General features: G+C 40.3%; 1 protein-coding gene across 1 annotated transcript in view; it reads left to right on the forward strand.

The window, feature by feature from the left end:
* Nucleotides 1-10959, forward strand: part of SEC22A (SEC22 homolog A, vesicle trafficking protein) — a 79285-nt gene extending 68326 nt beyond the window's left edge. The window contains exon 7 of the mRNA XM_007493798.3: nucleotides 1789-10959. Within this exon, the coding sequence (XP_007493860.1) occupies nucleotides 1789-1989 (201 nt within the window). The 3' untranslated portion in view covers nucleotides 1990-10959. The remainder of the gene's footprint in view (nucleotides 1-1788) is intronic.
* The last annotated feature ends 5978 nt before the right edge of the window (nucleotides 10960-16937 follow it).

The raw sequence follows: 16937 nt of genomic DNA on the forward strand, positions 1-16937 counted from the left end.
AACACACATGTACGTATGTGCATGTAAATGATGTATATAACAAGCACCTATAGATATGTGGGTCTGTATATAGATGAGAGAATATATGTAGATACATGTATAGAAACTATATCGGGAATGTGATATGTTCATATATGCATACATGTATTCAGATGTGTCAGTGTATAAAGATATATATGTATATACATATATAAAACAAGAAGATAAGCTTTTGGGTTAAACAGGTGAAAAATTGTTATTCTCGCAGGTATTATTAATTGCAAAACTCAATTTATTTGAATGGTGACATCTTAAATACCAAGATAGTCTAATTTTTTTTTTACTTTGTTATTTGGGTGCATCAGTCATTTTGTCAGTATAGATGGACCCTTCATAATGGGAGATCACAGTTCCTCCACATTTCTCATATTTTGTGATTTTTTTAACTACAACAATCCATGGGCTAGTTGTTTTTTTTTAAATCCTTACCTTCCCAATACTGTGTATTGGCTCCAAGGCAGAAGAGTGGTAAGGGCTAGGCAATGGGGGTTAAGTGACTTGCTCAGGGTCACCTCACTTGGGAAGTGTCTGAGGCCAGATTTGAACCTAGGACCTCCCATCTCTAGGCCTGGTTCTCAATCCACTGAGCTACCCAGATGCCCCCACGTGGGCTAGTTTTAACAGAATGTATTTCTCAGTTATCACTGCTTCATTCTTAGTTCATCTGCATTTTAGTGTTTTCTGCTTACTCTAGGATACTCACCTCCACTAGATTTTTTCTGAAACCAGCCTTTCATTTAGTACAGGAGCATTGCCTTCTTCCACATGATGCTTTGTCCTCTCACTTAGGAGCATTTTATATCTACTGATGAATTTTAGATCTCTTCTGGAAGTTGGTTGAATTGCTTAAGATTCTTTCTGTTATTATTCATTATAAGTTTGCAAAGATATACAAGTAAATGTATATCAATATATATAGAAGGGTTTGGGGGAATGCATTTACTTTGAGTGGCCATAAGGTTTATTGTGCCATGTTAGACTTAAAGACCATGGCTTTTAGTGCCTCATATTTGGAATTGACTTTTAGGATAGCAGCCCTTTACATTCACATTAATTCTCACCAATATTTTATCAGAAACCATATATATTGTATTCAGTCTTTGTACTTTTCTAGGTTGAGGGTGGGGAGGAAGGAGCAGCAGAGGGCTCAGTCCTTGGATAGACAGGCCTAGTGGTCTGTCACCCTGGAAAATTTGCCCAGCCTGCTTTGTGGAGATTATTCAACTGGGCTTCTGTCTTAAATATTTCCCTTAGCATTTTTTTTCTTTTAGAAAAGTGAAAGAGAATAAAAGAAAATACCCTCTTCTCTGTAAGCTATGAAATTTAAAGATGGTGAACTAAATTAATTTATCCCTAAATAATATATCTTATTCATCCCCAAGACAGCTAGATGACATAGTCCATAAAATGTTGGACTTGGAGTCAGGAAGACCTGAATTCAAATCTTATCTCAAATACTTATTAGCTGTGTGACTCTGGACAAGTCATTTAACCTCTCTCAGCCTCGGTTTCTTCAGCTGTAAAATAGAGATAATAGCATCTACCTCACAAGTTTTTTGTGAGGATGAGATGTAATAATATTTGTACTATATTTTATAAATCTTAAAGTGTTAAATAAGTATAATTCTGTATATAAAGTATATATAAGTGTTATTCTAGCTGTTATTTATGCTGACTTATTGCATTTTGGTAGCTAAAATCTCTCTTCCTGACCAATAATAATTGTCTTTGATTTTTGTTTTTGGACAGTGTTATTTGCTCATCTACTGCACTGGCTGGAGGAATGTAAAATCTTTCTTGACTTTTGGCTTAATTTGTCTATGCAACATGTATCTATATGAACTCCGCAACCTCTGGCAGCTTTTCTTTCATGTGACGGTGGGAGTATTTGTGACACTACAGATCTGGCTAAGGCAACCCCAGGGCAAGTCTCCCGATTATAACGTCTAAAAACAAGTCCGACAACATTTGCCTGCAACAGCTGCCTAGAAGGGTAAAGAGAGCCTCCTGCTTGTCAGTGGAGAAAATTTCCACCAGACATGAGAAGCTTTATTTCCCCTCCTTTCTCCACCTTTCTTTTTGTTGTTTCCAAACAACAGACCCCGTGTACACCTGCCGTGGAAGTCTTCCCAAAGTCTTCAGAAACGTTACTGGCTGAGGGATCATCGGCGCACACCGGGAAGACAGGCCTACTTTTTGCTCTGCTAAACTTGTGGAAGGACAAAGTCAATGTGGAAGAGAACTAGTAGCAAGCAGCACGTCGGCCTTTCTCAGTGTGAACATGAATCTAGTACTAGTTATCCGAACCAAGAGTGAACTGGTACCTATGCTGGTCTTTGCCTTTGTGAGGCAGTAGTGTAGATTAAATAAAAAGATGCTGATGGCATACTGGCAGACTTCTATTTGAAATGAAAAAGTAGTTACTAAATGTCAGATTATTGGATTATACACTAACAGTAATGTGCATTTATGTGTGTGTCTGAAGGACATTTTTTTAAAAATTGGTTCTTTTATTAAAGTTTTCACTTGGATCCTTAACCCTAGAAACCACCTAATTATGAAGATGATCCTGGCAGCCCCACTTTTTGCAAGAGATTTAGAAATATTTAGGAGACAGTCATATTTACAAGCTGCTTGTGTATGGTTTTGGAAGTGGCCATTAGAGTTTACTATAAGGCAGAAAATTCACCTATCTCTCTAGACCTGTTGTTACCTTTCAGTGCTTGCAAAGTTAAACCATTAACTGTCTGAATCCTCAGCAGCCCTCCTGATAAAATTGTAAAAGATGTCCAAATACTTTGAAATTCTGTATTGTTAATCCAGGCATAAACAAAAACTGCCTACAGTTATCAAATCCATTAGACATCAGTTCTGCTTTTGGCAGCTGTAATCATGAATGTCTCATTTTTAAAAAAATGAAACAAAAGTTTCCAAGCAGAAAATTTTAAGGTAGCTTCCTGAGATAGCAGGAAGAATACAGGAGTGGGAGTCAGGAGATCTGTGTTCAAATCCTAGCTCTGCCCCCACCAACCTTCGGCAAGTCACTGCCTATTTAGGTTAATTTTGTTGTTGTGGAGTCATGCCTGACTCTTCATGACCCTTTTTTTGAGGTTTTCTTCGTAAAGATACTGGAAAAGTCGGTCATTGCCTTCTCTGGCTCATTTTACAGATTGAGGAAAACGGGGCAAATAGGGTTAAGTGACTTACTTAGCCACAATCACATAGTAAATGTCTGAGGTTAGATTTGAACTTGGGCCTTCCAGAATCCAAAGTCAGCACTCATTTGTAAAATGAAGGGGAAGCTGGATGAGAGAATTTCCAAGGTTCCTTTCATTTTTAACAATCTATAATTTCATGGAGTTTGGTATTCTTGAAAAATCATGGACTTTATGCTGCTGGTGAAAAGATGCATTTGTAACTAAATGAGATGTCAGAAAGAAGTCTAAGAAAGACAAAGATACATAGGGCAAATTCATTATGTCGTTTTAATTACAATGTCCCTTTATATATGTTGCTATACTTTTCTAGGTTCTTACCTAAGCATTTTTATTATGTGCATATAATATATTTTACAGTATAAACCTTGATTAGCCAGAACTGTTTTGCTGCAGTCAACTTCTAAGAAAAAGCAGCAAATGACAAGAAAAGCTGTTATCAGGGATTTATTTGAAAAAGCAATACAGGGTAGGTGCTAGGGTCAGTACACATTCAACTCCTTTTATAACTACAAGATTGTGCAAGAAGAATTGACATTCAGAATCGTGACCCGGAGGCACTTTAAGTCATAAATCATCAAAGAAACAGGAGATGATATTCACTGTGCTGTACTTACTGAGAAAGGAACGTATGGACTAATAAGGTTTTATAAAGATTTTCAACAAGCATTGAACAGAAAGATTTTTTAAAATTTTATTTATGTCAGAAAGATTTATTTATGTCAGAAAGATTTTATTCCCTCTTTCATCTATCAGTATCCACATCACTCTGTATACATCCAACATTCTTGCTTCTGCCAAACTGGGAATGGTTTGTTGTCTAGGATTTTGTGAATCTTTGGGGTGGAAATAGATTTTTGCCAAGAATATAGAGAAACCCTGGACTTTTGAGAGCATATCTTGAACATTTGTAAATTATCCTATAGTTTTTATATTACTTTTTGCTTTTAAAAATATTTTCTATTATGTCATCTTCATACTATCAGGGATGATATGAAAAATAGTTATTGCTTATCTAAATTGTACAGAGAAGGAACCTGCGGTACAAAAAAAGGTATGAGACTTACTGAAATTCCTCAAAACAAATTCAGTATTAGTGTCCGTGTCTTAGAGCTCCAGGTTCAGGACTCTTTCCTTTGCAATGGGAATCATAGTCACAGGATATAGATTTTTCTTTTTTTGTTAGAATTAGAGTCCAGACCCTTTGAATGCAATAACTCCACACTTCCTTCTGCCAAGTATTGGTATATATTTTTCCTAAGTTAGGGTGTCTTGAGGATCTTTTTATTGTCCAAGATAATTTGTGCTGTTATGACACAAATACCTTTATTTTCCATAAGCCTGACAATATTACTTATTTGTTTGACAGAGGTATTCCTTGATTGCTCCAGGAGGTCAGCACTCAGGGATTTTAATTTCTGGGCTTCCACATATTTGTAGTAAACTCCATCCTTTTGACCTTTCGACCTTGATCTTTTCTGGACTAGAAACAAATATACTGGAACCTGAAGATTTGCTTCCTATAAGTACAAGAATATTTTTGTTTGATTTTGAATTTTTGCTATAGTATAAAATGAATGTACCATTTTCAGGTGACTACAAGATAGGAGTGCTTATTGCAGTTTATAAATATGTGAAATGTTACCTTCAATTAACTATAGAATTGAAGGCCTTAGCTCAGTTAAATTAACTCCTCTAGATTAATGCATCAGATTCAGAGCCCTATTTCTTTTATGTTGTTACTCCATTAAGCTTCCAACTTTTCAAGGTTGCACAGAGGCCATAATACTTTTCATTTCACTCTTTTCCGGGAGGCCATAAGTATTCCTTTTAGAATTAGGTACCTCGTGCTAAAAATGGCCTAGAGAAGCAGTTTTTATCCATTCTATGTTCCATATGCATTACTGATATCCTTGATGACCTGTCCTGGCCTGTAGGAATTACTGAGTATATATATAACCAAACTGTCTTTTACTTGTTCTTTTTAGCTATTTAAAACCTGGTTCTGTTGACCTAGAAGTAATTTTGTGTTTAGTGATAGAGAAATGAAATTATTGTAGAAATTATTTCTACCACACACAAATCAAACTACATATATAGTCACCACTCTAAACAAACCTTTTAAAAAAATTCTCTAAAACTTATTTATGATTATGCTGATGCTTTCCCTTTTTTTCATAGTCTTAAGGAAATGTAATTTTCCAAGTACTACAGTAAGCACATCACTACTTCATCAGAGGTGGAGTTTAAATTTATTTTTGCATGCTGGCCTAAAAGTTGAAATAAATCTGATCGTAAAAGTCTTGTGAATGAGTATCAGTTAAGAATTTAGTTCTTATAATTTTACAAACTTGAAAATGGTTTTCCTCTCTATTAATTTTCTGGGATGATGAATTGAATTGATGATTGTGGTTTTTGTAGAGTATTGAGCTTCTGAAGAGAAGTCATAGGTGAGGAACTGGGTATATTCAATCTGGAGAAGAGAATGTTTAAGGGAACATGATCCTTGTCTTCTAAGTATTTAAATGACTGTCATGCGAAGTGAGTTGTTCCAGAAGGGAAAAATCCAGTCAGGAACATAGGATAGCTATGACAGAAAAATCAGCTTCATTTTAGTATAAGGAAGAATTTTCCAGTTAGAGCTGGGCAATAACATATAATGAGAAGTCCTCTACTAGGCAGGGTGCATCACCTGCCCCATGTTTTATGGAAGCAGAAATTGGCTGATCACTTGTCAGGGTTATTGTGGGGGAATTGGCACCTGTGGTATGGGATTCAACAGGCTGACCTCTGAGGTCTCTCCCAACAATCTTGAGATTTTAAGTGATAGCTGCTGCTTCAAGATTTATTACTTTTGTCCCTTTCCAGATTCTATTTTTAGTAGGTGGAAACACAGGTTGCCGTGTGGATACATGTAGCTGAAAATCAAACCTTTGATTGCCTCATTGTTTTTCTTGTTAATCGAATATAGCTGGAAACTTGCACACAGTTATCTCTTTTGTCATAAATGGTCCCCACTGCATTAAGCATAGTATTAACACTCAAAGAGCAGAGCTATTAGTCTTTTAAAGAGCTTATCTAGTTGAGCATTGACAGTGGATTTTAGAGTTAGTTTGATAGCAAAAATGAATGGGGAATGTCATTTCTTATGATGGGACTTCCTGATAATTAGGTGTCCCCTTTCATCACTGCCATTAATTTTACCTACATTTTAATCATTTTCCCTTTGCCCCATCAGTCCTCATACACAAAAAAATCACTCGGGAAGGTGAATCAAGGCATGGTACCACATACTTTGAACCTTCCTACCTCCTCAAAAGGAAACTTTTTATTAAATATGTAGGAGGTTACAACCATTATGTTGCAGTGGACATTATTTACATTAATTTATATTTCACTGGAAGTCTTTAAGCAGCGGCAGAACAGGCACCTATCAGGATTCCTGCTTCAGGCAAGGCTGGTCTAGACGACAAGTTCTGGTACTGAAAATCTGTTATTCTATGAGCACACTGGATATGGAGGTGGAATATTGTATCTAGGTGAAGAGGACATGGACAGGAAAATGGCAGTGTATGTGTAGCTCTATAATTTGTGAGCTGCAATGAGGTATGGTAGTCTCTGCAAGCTTGGAAGTCAGGCCCAAGTTCAAATCTTGCCTGTTACAAATTCAGTCTATAACAATGAGCAAATCACTTAACCTCCTAGTAGTCCAGGCAAATCATTTTAAGTTATACATGAGTTTCAGATGTTGGAGGAAGGAATTTCAACACTTTGAGTGCCCTAGTGATAAAATCACAAATTCAGACAACCCCCAAAGAAAAAAGTTCCCAGTCTCCAATCTTCAAGTTATAGACATGGGAACTGTAATATTTCTTGGGAAAGATAGTGGATAAACGTATGAGGAACCAGAAAAGTATGTATAAGCAAGCATAATATAAAGTGTTAATGATTTAACCAAAAGCAGTGTGATAATTTAGCAGATGATGATCTGGGGTAGGTTAGTTTCTTAATCTAACTGATTTTTATATAAGTAATATATATGTGTATATATATATATACATATATATAATAAAATTTACCATGCAATTAATTACTTAGTGGTCTAGGCTATGAAATTAAGGTTCAAACGGATCTTTCAAATGAGTAGTATGTTATATTTAGAATTATTTTTTTTCCCTAGTTTTAGGTGATAATCCAGACTGAGCTTTCATATAATAATAGCTATAACAAAACTTATTGCTGGGATAATTGGCTTTAAACAGAGCCATTGTATGGAAATTCAAATTTATACACGCTATCTATTAAGGAATTGGCTTTATGAGATTCATTAGGGCTCCTAACATTCAAAAGAAGAATCCATTTTTTAAAATGCTGTCACTGTCAGGATTTTATGTAACAACTCGTACCTCCATCAACATCCCCCTGAATCTCGAAGACTCTCTCTAATGTCAGTCACTTAAATAGCCTGCCATGAGGCTATGTAGAACCCTATACTGGCCATTTCAGAAGCATACAAAGAAAGGAAGAGACTTGAAGCTCCCAGACTTTACAATGAGAGACATTTCGTGCTCTTGGGAAATATCCAATCTGACAAGACATGGGAGTTTAGAGTCTAACAAGGCAGTTATGCTGTTTCAAATTTAGTCCATTCCTGAATACATTTCATACCCTTAAAAGTGGATAGCTTTGAAACAGCCCATGTAAATCCATCCATATCATAGCTAGACTTTGTAACTCCTGCAGAGCTTAGGACAGTGTGCCACACATGGTCAATGTTTAGAAAATATTTATTGAAATAATGAACTGAAAACAAGTCTTGATTATACAGGCCACTCACTATACAGGTTCTATGAGCAGATTTGGGAGGGAAAGTGCAGCCTATAATCAGACTATAGCATGTATTCATAAATCATTAGAACTTTACAGAGGTCACAAAATCCAAACCCCTCATTTTGCAGATGAGGAAACTGAGGCCTAAGAAGGTCAAATGCTTTGCCCAAGACCCTAGTGGCAGCTATATGGTCCAGTAATCAGAACTTTGGACCTGAACCTAAAAGGACTTGATTTCAAATCCTACCTCAGGAACTTATTAGTTTGTCCCTAGATCAGTCCACCTCTCAGACTCAGTTTCCTAATTTATAAAATGGTGATGAAAATAGCACTTACCTTCCCAGATTACTGTAAGGACCAAGTGAGATAATACTTGTAAAGTACTTTGCACTATAGAAAGCACTATATGAATGCAAGTTATTATTACAGCTAGAACTCAAACCTTCCTCGCCTCAAAATTCCTGACAACTGGTTCAGTGTTTTAACCAAACCATAATACTTCTCTTACATTGCAAAGCAGTCTTCACATCTGACATCCTAAACAATTTTGCATAGTTCTGCAATGACTGCTCCATTGCATAAGAAGCCGTGTTCCAATGGCCAATGAAATGAACCCTGTATTCTGTTTGCATATTACTTTTTAAAGGTAGAACTGGTATTTGCCAGGGCATTGGCACTTAGAATTGAAAAAGGGAAGGTTCTAGGGCAGGAGTGGTGGTAGAGCCAGATTATGGAACTGGAAAGTTAGAAGGAATTTTAGAAATGATCTAGCCCAACTCCCTTATTTTCCAGATAAAATTGGGGCCTTGAGAGGGGAAACGTTTGTCTTCAGAGTAACATCATTGAGACTAAGACAGATATCCCCTCCTTGCCATTAGAACCCATTTACTTATATAATTGCAAAATCATAAACTTGGTTTTAAAAGACTTTAAACGTGTGCATAGAATCAAATCTCTTAGATGTGGGATGGGCAAAGGGGAAGCTGTCACTGCTTTATAAGGTCAAAGAAGTTGTTGCTGGGTAGCCTAAATCAACAAGTACACAAAATATGGCTGGTGAGATGCAAAGTGTAGTCAGAATAAGTCAAGAATTATTTTCTAAAGACTACAATAAAAGATTTTTTATCCGCCTAGAGATGTAATGCATATTTTCTTGCCTGACACCTTTGTCTCAGATATCTCATTAGTCTTCTCTGGCTAAACCTTCCTTTACACTTCCTTTTCCCTTAAAATTGCTATAACAGGAGTTATTAACCATGGAATAAAATTAAAGATAAATTGCATATTTTATGTTAAAGAATAGATTGGCAATTTATGAGGACCAAAGTGTCGTTAAAAAAATGAATCTGTCATGGTAGTGAGTGGTCACTTCCTTCTGGTTTGACATTCTGAAGGGGAAAAAACAACAGAACATTGGATGCTTCTGATGGCAAACAAAGATCTTCCAGCACAATCCCCTGGACAGAAAGCTTTATCCTCAAATCCTAAACCCAGTCACCTTTTTTCCTTTCTGAATGCTTCCCTCAAAGTTCCTTTTTAAAAATAGTTTTATAGGAAAGAGGAAAGATAGCCAAAAGAAAAAGCATTCTAATTGTGATCACTTTTTTTTTTCTGAGAGGGAAAAATGTAAAACATTTAGGTGAATAAAAAGGAAGTTTGATATAGTTTTTTGGCCTTATTTCATCCAAAACCTTTTGTCATCAAGGTCTCCCCTCTTTTAGCCTGGATTTTTTTTTTTTTTACAATCTTATAGGCAGGTTGGCTCTGAAAGAGGAAGTGCTATTATTGCCTCACTGAATGAAGTTGGCAATTCTAGGTTCCATGCCAAAGCTTCAAGTAAGTAGGCTAGCCCTTCCTCTGGCTTCATTCACACCCTACAGGTCTGAAACTCATTCCTATCACCATTTCCTTCTGGGCCCTTCTCCAGCTAAGGATGGAGAATGCCTTTTATTTCCCTGATAGATAATAGAGCACAAATCCCTTGGAAAACCATGGACCTAGATGGATCCAGTTCTCTTCATATCACAGATAACTATAGCTGTTACCTTGGCATATAGCATCTTGGGGGTATGTTTTGTTTTGAAGGTAACAAGATTTTTTTATATCATTGATTCTTCTTGCCATAGTATTTTCTTTTTTTTATTCTTACAGGCCTAGTGATGATTCTTAAGACAGCAGGGCAAGGGCTAGGCAAATGGGGTTAAGATTAAGACTTACCCAGTCACACAGCTAGGAAGTGCCTGATGTCAAATTTGAACCCAGGTCCTTCCGACTCCAGACTTGAAGCTTTATAAACACTGAGCCACCTAGCTGCCTTCTGCCCCGTGTTTTCTGAAGTACATTAACAGTTGTTTGTTTTTGCTTTTTTTAATGAGGCATTCATGTAGTCTCACCTTTTACTTTCCTTTTGGCCAGAGGTTGGTGATTGTTTCTGAACTATAAGTGATGGCAAGTATTTATATCACGGTTGAGCATGGGGTTCAGTACTTTGGGAATCTGCTGCTTAAAGTAGAATGATATCATGGGTTCCTATTGCCAAGAAAGTAAAACTTGGAGTCGCATAAATGTCTACAACTTTCAGGATTATATTACAGATGACGTCATCATCTGTAATTATAGATAATGATGAGGTTTTTTTAAAAAAAGGTTTTTTTGTAAAATTTATAACTTTGAACCATGTAAGGCTGTTTGGTCACGTCTATTTTTAGCTTCTCTAATGTTTCCCATTGATGCAGTGAGTTGACTCATATCATTCACGGTAACTATGCCATCTGAAAGGGCCGGGGCTTGACTGTCCTTTTCAAAAAGATGGAAGCTATATTCTCACATGCAACATGTCTTTGTCATTTTTTAAATAAAGTTTTGATTATGTACATTCTTGGCACAAATGATCTTTAACAGCGTTCTTCATATCGAGCCCATGAGATTGGCAATGAAAAGCTTTCCTGTTAAGCTCGCTCTACGAGCGGGCAACTTGGTATCCAGGCCCCAGTTATTTGCGCTGTGGGCTAGTTTGGGAGCCGGTCCTCCGTTTCACCTTGAAAGTTCCGCCCGTTGTGGCTGTCTTAAGGCTTCCCCTAAGCTGCCACTTCCTGGGCCTGTGCAGCGGGAGATAGGGAGGGTGGGGAGAGGAGTGGAGCAATCCCGGGCATCCAGAAACACGGGCCCGCTGTCCTCTCCGTTGTGTGCGTGGCTGCCCTCTCCGGTAAGGACGAGTGGGGGACGGCGAGATGGGCCACGTGCAGTTCGGGCCTGAGAGGCCGGAGGAAGCCCCCGACTCGGGGAGTGCAGGACTGGGGTGGAGACCGAACAGCCCCCTCCAGCGTGGCGGTGTCTTCTTCCGAGTAAAGAGGGGGCACTAGCCCAGAGGAGGGCTGTGTTGACTCCGAGGCTATTTTGCAGGGAGCGCCGGGGTCGCTCTCACATGTGGGATCTTTAGAATCCCTCCAGGTTGAAGGCTACTCCACGGACTCATGGCCATTCAAAGCCGTAGCTCACAAGCCTAGTCAGCCAGGGAATAGAATTGGTCTGATGCAAAGCCATTGAGTGAAAGAGCGAGAAAGGGAGTATTAGAACCCCTCCCGCCACGTTGTCAGAGGAGAGCAGCAGGCATTAGGATCTCCGGTGAGGGGCGCGAGCCCAGGGAGCGTGCCGCACTGCCCCAGGACCGTGGGGGTTTCTGCTGTGATAATCGTGCTCCTCGCCCTGAGCCTGCTGCCTGACAGTGAGGGCTGGGCTGGAGGCGCTGGTGCCTAGGCGGAATGCCATTGTCTGCCCGTCCTCGGTCGGGAGGACGTGTATGCTGCTGCTTGTGCCAGGTTTCTGGGCTCGGTAGCCACCCTTTTAGGTCATCTCCATTCTGCTCTGCTAGGAAGAATGGGTAGAAACGTTCCTGCTAAGCCGCGCTCACAGTCAGAGGGGTGAACATGACGGGCTTTCTGTTAGCTAGTGTGCCAAGTGCCTGCCCTCGTCGGGGAGAGTGTGTATCTGTGGGCATACAGGGTGTCCACCTCTGTATGCACATAAGTAGATAGATTGAGCTATTCATGGTCCAAGCAGGGATCAGGGGGTTGAGAGGAGTAGCTTAGAATGAAGTAGGGACTGGAAAAAGAGGCTAGATGAGGGCAGAGGAGGGCTTCACGCTGCTGGGATGTTTCCCTCCTGTTGCATTGTCACAAAATGAGGCAAAGGTCTTCCAGGGAGAATAAAAGTCAAATTTTGTGGTGTCAAAGTCATCTAGAAAAAGGGAGCCATCAGACATGTATAGTAGCCCTTCTAGGATGCAGATTGACTTAGAAAACATATATTAATATGACATGTCTTATCACATTTTTATTATTTTCCAATTAAAATTTTAATCAGGAGTATTGTGGGCTGCATTCCCCAAATGGTCTAGCTGATAAAGAATGCTAAAAATACTGAATATGGCTGACCCTCTCATTAGCTAGCTAACTGTCTATAAATTGTCTCCCCCCCCCAAAAAAAAGCTAAAGGTAGTGTCAACATGGAATCTAGGAACCCCAAACGTGTGGCCTAGCAGGAGCTGATGAATCCCCAGTTTCAGGACTAGCTTATAGGTTGGAGACCCCAAAGCTTGTACTTGTTCCCTATTCCCAAGGGAATCTACCCTGAAGGGAGGCGCTTTATAGTCACTCGACTTTGGATTGGGTTTAGCTCCCACCTGAAGTGGATTGTCTGTTCCCCTGAGGGTCCCCCTCTCAGTCTGAAACTGCCAGCCTGGGATTCCCTTCAGGGTAGATTCCATGGGAATAGGGAACAAAGACAAACTTTGGGGTCTCCAACCTACAAGCTAGTCCTGAAACTTGGGGTTCATCAGCTCCCACTAGGCCACAAGTTTGGGGTTCCTAGATTCCATGTTGACAATAGCAAAGAAATCACTTTGTAAGGAATGTTTTAGACAAGCCCTGGCCACTGTCTTTGGACAAGTGAGTCCTGGGTAAATAATGAAAGATTCAATGAATTAATACTGCTTGGGCTTGGGAAAGAAACCAGGCCAGATCAAGTAGTTTTTGATAATAGTTTAAGATAAGCATGAAATAGATCTTATTGTAACTGTTTTGTGTATGATACAGCAATGTTTCATTTGAAAAACAATATTGATAAATGAAGAATAATTATGCCTTACTGTTGTGGGTATTTTTTAAACCCTTACCTTCTGTCTTAGTATCATTACTCTGTATGGGTTCTAAAGCAGAAGAGCCATAAGGGCTAGGCAATGGGGGTTAAGTGACTTACTCAGGGTCACACAGCTGGGAAGTGTCTGAGGTCACATTTGAACCCAAGACCTCTCATCCCCAGGGCTGCATTTCAATCCACTGAGCTACCCAGCTTCCCCCTGAGTGTTTTTTTTAATAGAAAAAGCATGATTAAAAAGGATGCTATGAGTACTTTGTGACTTCAGTAAATCAGACAATGTGGTATAGTGGGGAAAAAAACAAAAACAAAAACTTTGAGTTAAGGGTCACAGGATTTGGCTGTGAATCTGGTCTCTTCTACTACTTACTTGTGTGACTTTGGGCAAGTCACTTAACCTATCTGTGCTTCAGTTTCCTTATCTGTAAAATTAAGAAATTGTCTTCTGAGCTTTCTTTAAACTCTAACTCAAGCATCTAATGGCCTATGGGAAATCTAGCCCTTTGGACCAAGATGCCATTATGCAGACCCCACTGCCCATCTGGAGGCAACTGCCCATATTAGATATACTGCGGAAGGAAGCTTCTGAAGGTAGGACTAGCCTTGCAAACCCAAATGAAGTGATCTTTAAAATAGTTTCTCCAACATACAATTTACCCTAGTGATTGCCTCCGCCTGTTCTCTCCGCAAATATCCTGATGCCAACTTCTTCCAGTCCTTTGACCCTCCTCTTCCTACCCCCCCAAAACAAACAAAACACACAACAAAAACCTGTCTTCATGCCCAAACGAGCCACCAAAATGAAAGGAGTAAAATGCGCTTGGTGCACGTGAAGACCCCCAGAGGGTCATGTGTCCACAGACATCTTTTCCCTTCCCACGCCCGGGCACTGCACTGCTGTTTTGCTAATTTCCTAGGAAGAGTTCCAGCTCCACAGCCTGGGAACAACACTTCTGGCCACGATTAGGGTTATGGAGTGGCTAGGACAAGTCCTTCCGTTCTCAGCGTGCAGGTGGAGCCAGGAAGAACAGGGGATGCCCCCTCCCTCCGCCTGCAGGTTACAGGTAGCAGCTCAGATCTCCTGGCGACGACCAAGCCAATCCCACGTGACTGCCATTCTCAGCTCACGTGACTTCCATTCTCTTCCTCCACTACTGAGGAGTGACAGACCCGAAATAGAATGTCTCCAAGAAGTCCGCCTAGACTTGGCTCCTTTAACCCCTCCAAGTCTCATGGACGAGGCCCGGGAATCATGGGAATCAGATGGGCTCTGGTCTAGGGGGCAGTTTCAGTTGTCAACATAGTCATGTCCAGACTTTCCCTTTGGCTCATGTTAGACTGATTGCCTAGAAAAGGAAACGAGCGCCACCTGCTGGACGTAGAATAATTGCAGCCCAGAAGACAATGAATGAAGAACCATCCTCTAAGGGGCCCTGTGTTTAAGGAAAGCTTTGAGAAATGGAGCTAGAGAGGGCAAGAAATGCTGCAAAGTTTGTTTTAACACAGAGTCACTGACTGCTGAAGCCATACCCAGGCCAGTCCTCTTAAGTGCTTGATAATGTACCAGCCTCTGCTAGTAGGATGGTCCGCTGAGGGGGCAGTGCCCTGTTGGTGAGGATGTGGCACACGTGCAGAGCAGCACTCAGGGAGCTGCTCTGTTTCCCCTCTTCCAGGGCCTGAGGACATTTTTTGTGAGCCCTGCCCCTCTGTCCAGCTGCCCAAAGCAAGCACTTTCTCCCTCAACTCTCTCCAGGAATAGTGAGCTCACAGACAGCTTGAATTTGCCCTCTGGACACTTGAATTTGTTAAAGGTTCTCCTGGGTGGATAGTGTGTGGGACCTGAACCAGGAAGACCTGAGATCAAATGTTACCTCAAATACTAGCTGTGTCACTATGGGCAAGTCACTTAATCTCTGCTTGCTTCGGTTTTCTCATCTAGAAAAATAGGATAATAATGACATCTCCTAGGATTGTTGTGAGGATCAAAGGAGATCATTTTTAAAGTGCTTTGCAAACCTCAAAGTGGTATATAAATGCTGGCTATTATATTATTTCTGCCCTTTGAGCCCATGTGCAAGGTATGAATTCTCAGGTCATTTTGGGGGTCAGAGAGCAAACCAGGAACTGGAAAGTTCCCTTTTTGTGTTCAGAGGGGGAACAAATTCTCACTCCAATGAAAACAATATGGATATCCCATGGGCTTTACTCTGGTGGGGTTTTCACTTACACTGTGGCTTAGCATAGTTCTCTCTCAAAGAGACTGGCCAAAATTGTTGACCCATTGATCTGTCTCAAACTTGGGTATATTTGTTGAAAACTTATTTGTGTGCAAGAGTCTGTATTTGGTGTTGGGTACCACTCAGTAGTAGCCACCCTCCTAATTTGACATACAAATATCAGTAGTTGACTCCTATTAAATCACTTCCTGCCAGCCACATTGGAAGGGAAAGCGGCCCCATATCTTCCTGAGAAAGCTCTAATTCTTATTCCCTAAAGATTTTGAGAATAGGATAGGATTCATTCTCCATCTTTGAATCCAGATCGGAGGAATCTACATGAAGGCAGAGTCCCTAAGAATTGCATGCTTTCCCAGCTTTCCATTGGCAGTAATTCTTAAAAAAAAAAAAGGAAGGGGGAAGGATGAAAAAGATGTCTTGGAGGTAGGATCCTCAGGATTTTCAAAGTGATTAGACACAGTGGGGCCAAGGAGAAGAGAGAAATGGAAAAGGCTTTTCCCAAAGAAATCCAGAATTTTGTTTTTTGACAATCTTATCGGTTTTCTGGAAGCAGAATGAGATGGTAGAAGTGAAGGAGTTTGAAGACCTAGTCTTAATGCTAGCCGTGTGACCTTTGGCCAGTCCTCTCTGACCCTCAGCTTCTTCATCAGTAAAATGGGAATAATGTTGCTCATGCAGACAAACTTCAAAGGATTTTTGTGAAGAAAGTGTTTTGTAGCCCTGAAACCCTACAGAAATGTTAGCTACTTTTATGTACAGACAAATTCCTACTTGACCCCTCAATAATAGAGTGGGTCAGGCAGAGTTCTTGTCCGTGTCCTTACCCTCCTGGTATGACGTAGGCTATCCTGCACTTCCTGAAACACAGATTCTCTGTACTAAGGGGCGATGGTGAGGGGATGCCAGAGGGCCAGAAAACAAAGAAGAGGCCCTTTATCACTGTCACTGAACTGGGTCATGGTAAGGAGGGTAGGGATAAAGGTAGTGAGTTGCCCAAACCAATGCTTTTTGTTGTTGGGTCATTTCAGCTTTGTGCACCGATTTGGAGTTTCTTGGCAGAGACACTAGAGTGGTTTTTCATTTCCTTCTCCAGATCATTTGACAGATGAGGAAACTGACAGCAAACCGGGTTAAGTGACTTGCCCAGGGTCATAGAGCTTAAGTGTCAAAGGCTAGATTTGAACTCGGGAGGAAGCTATCTTTTTTTTACAAGCTATATTGGAGAAGAGACAAAAGAGAACATGCTAAATGTAGAGAAGCTCATCACGTCAAGTTTGGTCTTCACGTGGGGCTCGGAGGAGCTGCCCTTCTCTGGGAAGAAAGCATTAGCATGGATGAAATTGTGGGTTCGGGAGTAAGACGACAGACATGCCCTGGCACCCTCACAGTGACGGACTGGCAGGGCTACGATGCCTTTGGACCGCAGGGGCTGGACCTCTCATAGGATAACATCGTATTGAGG

This window comes from Monodelphis domestica, chromosome 4, assembly GCF_027887165.1.
Source record: "Monodelphis domestica isolate mMonDom1 chromosome 4, mMonDom1.pri, whole genome shotgun sequence".
NCBI classification, from domain to species: Eukaryota; Metazoa; Chordata; class Mammalia; order Didelphimorphia; family Didelphidae; genus Monodelphis; species Monodelphis domestica.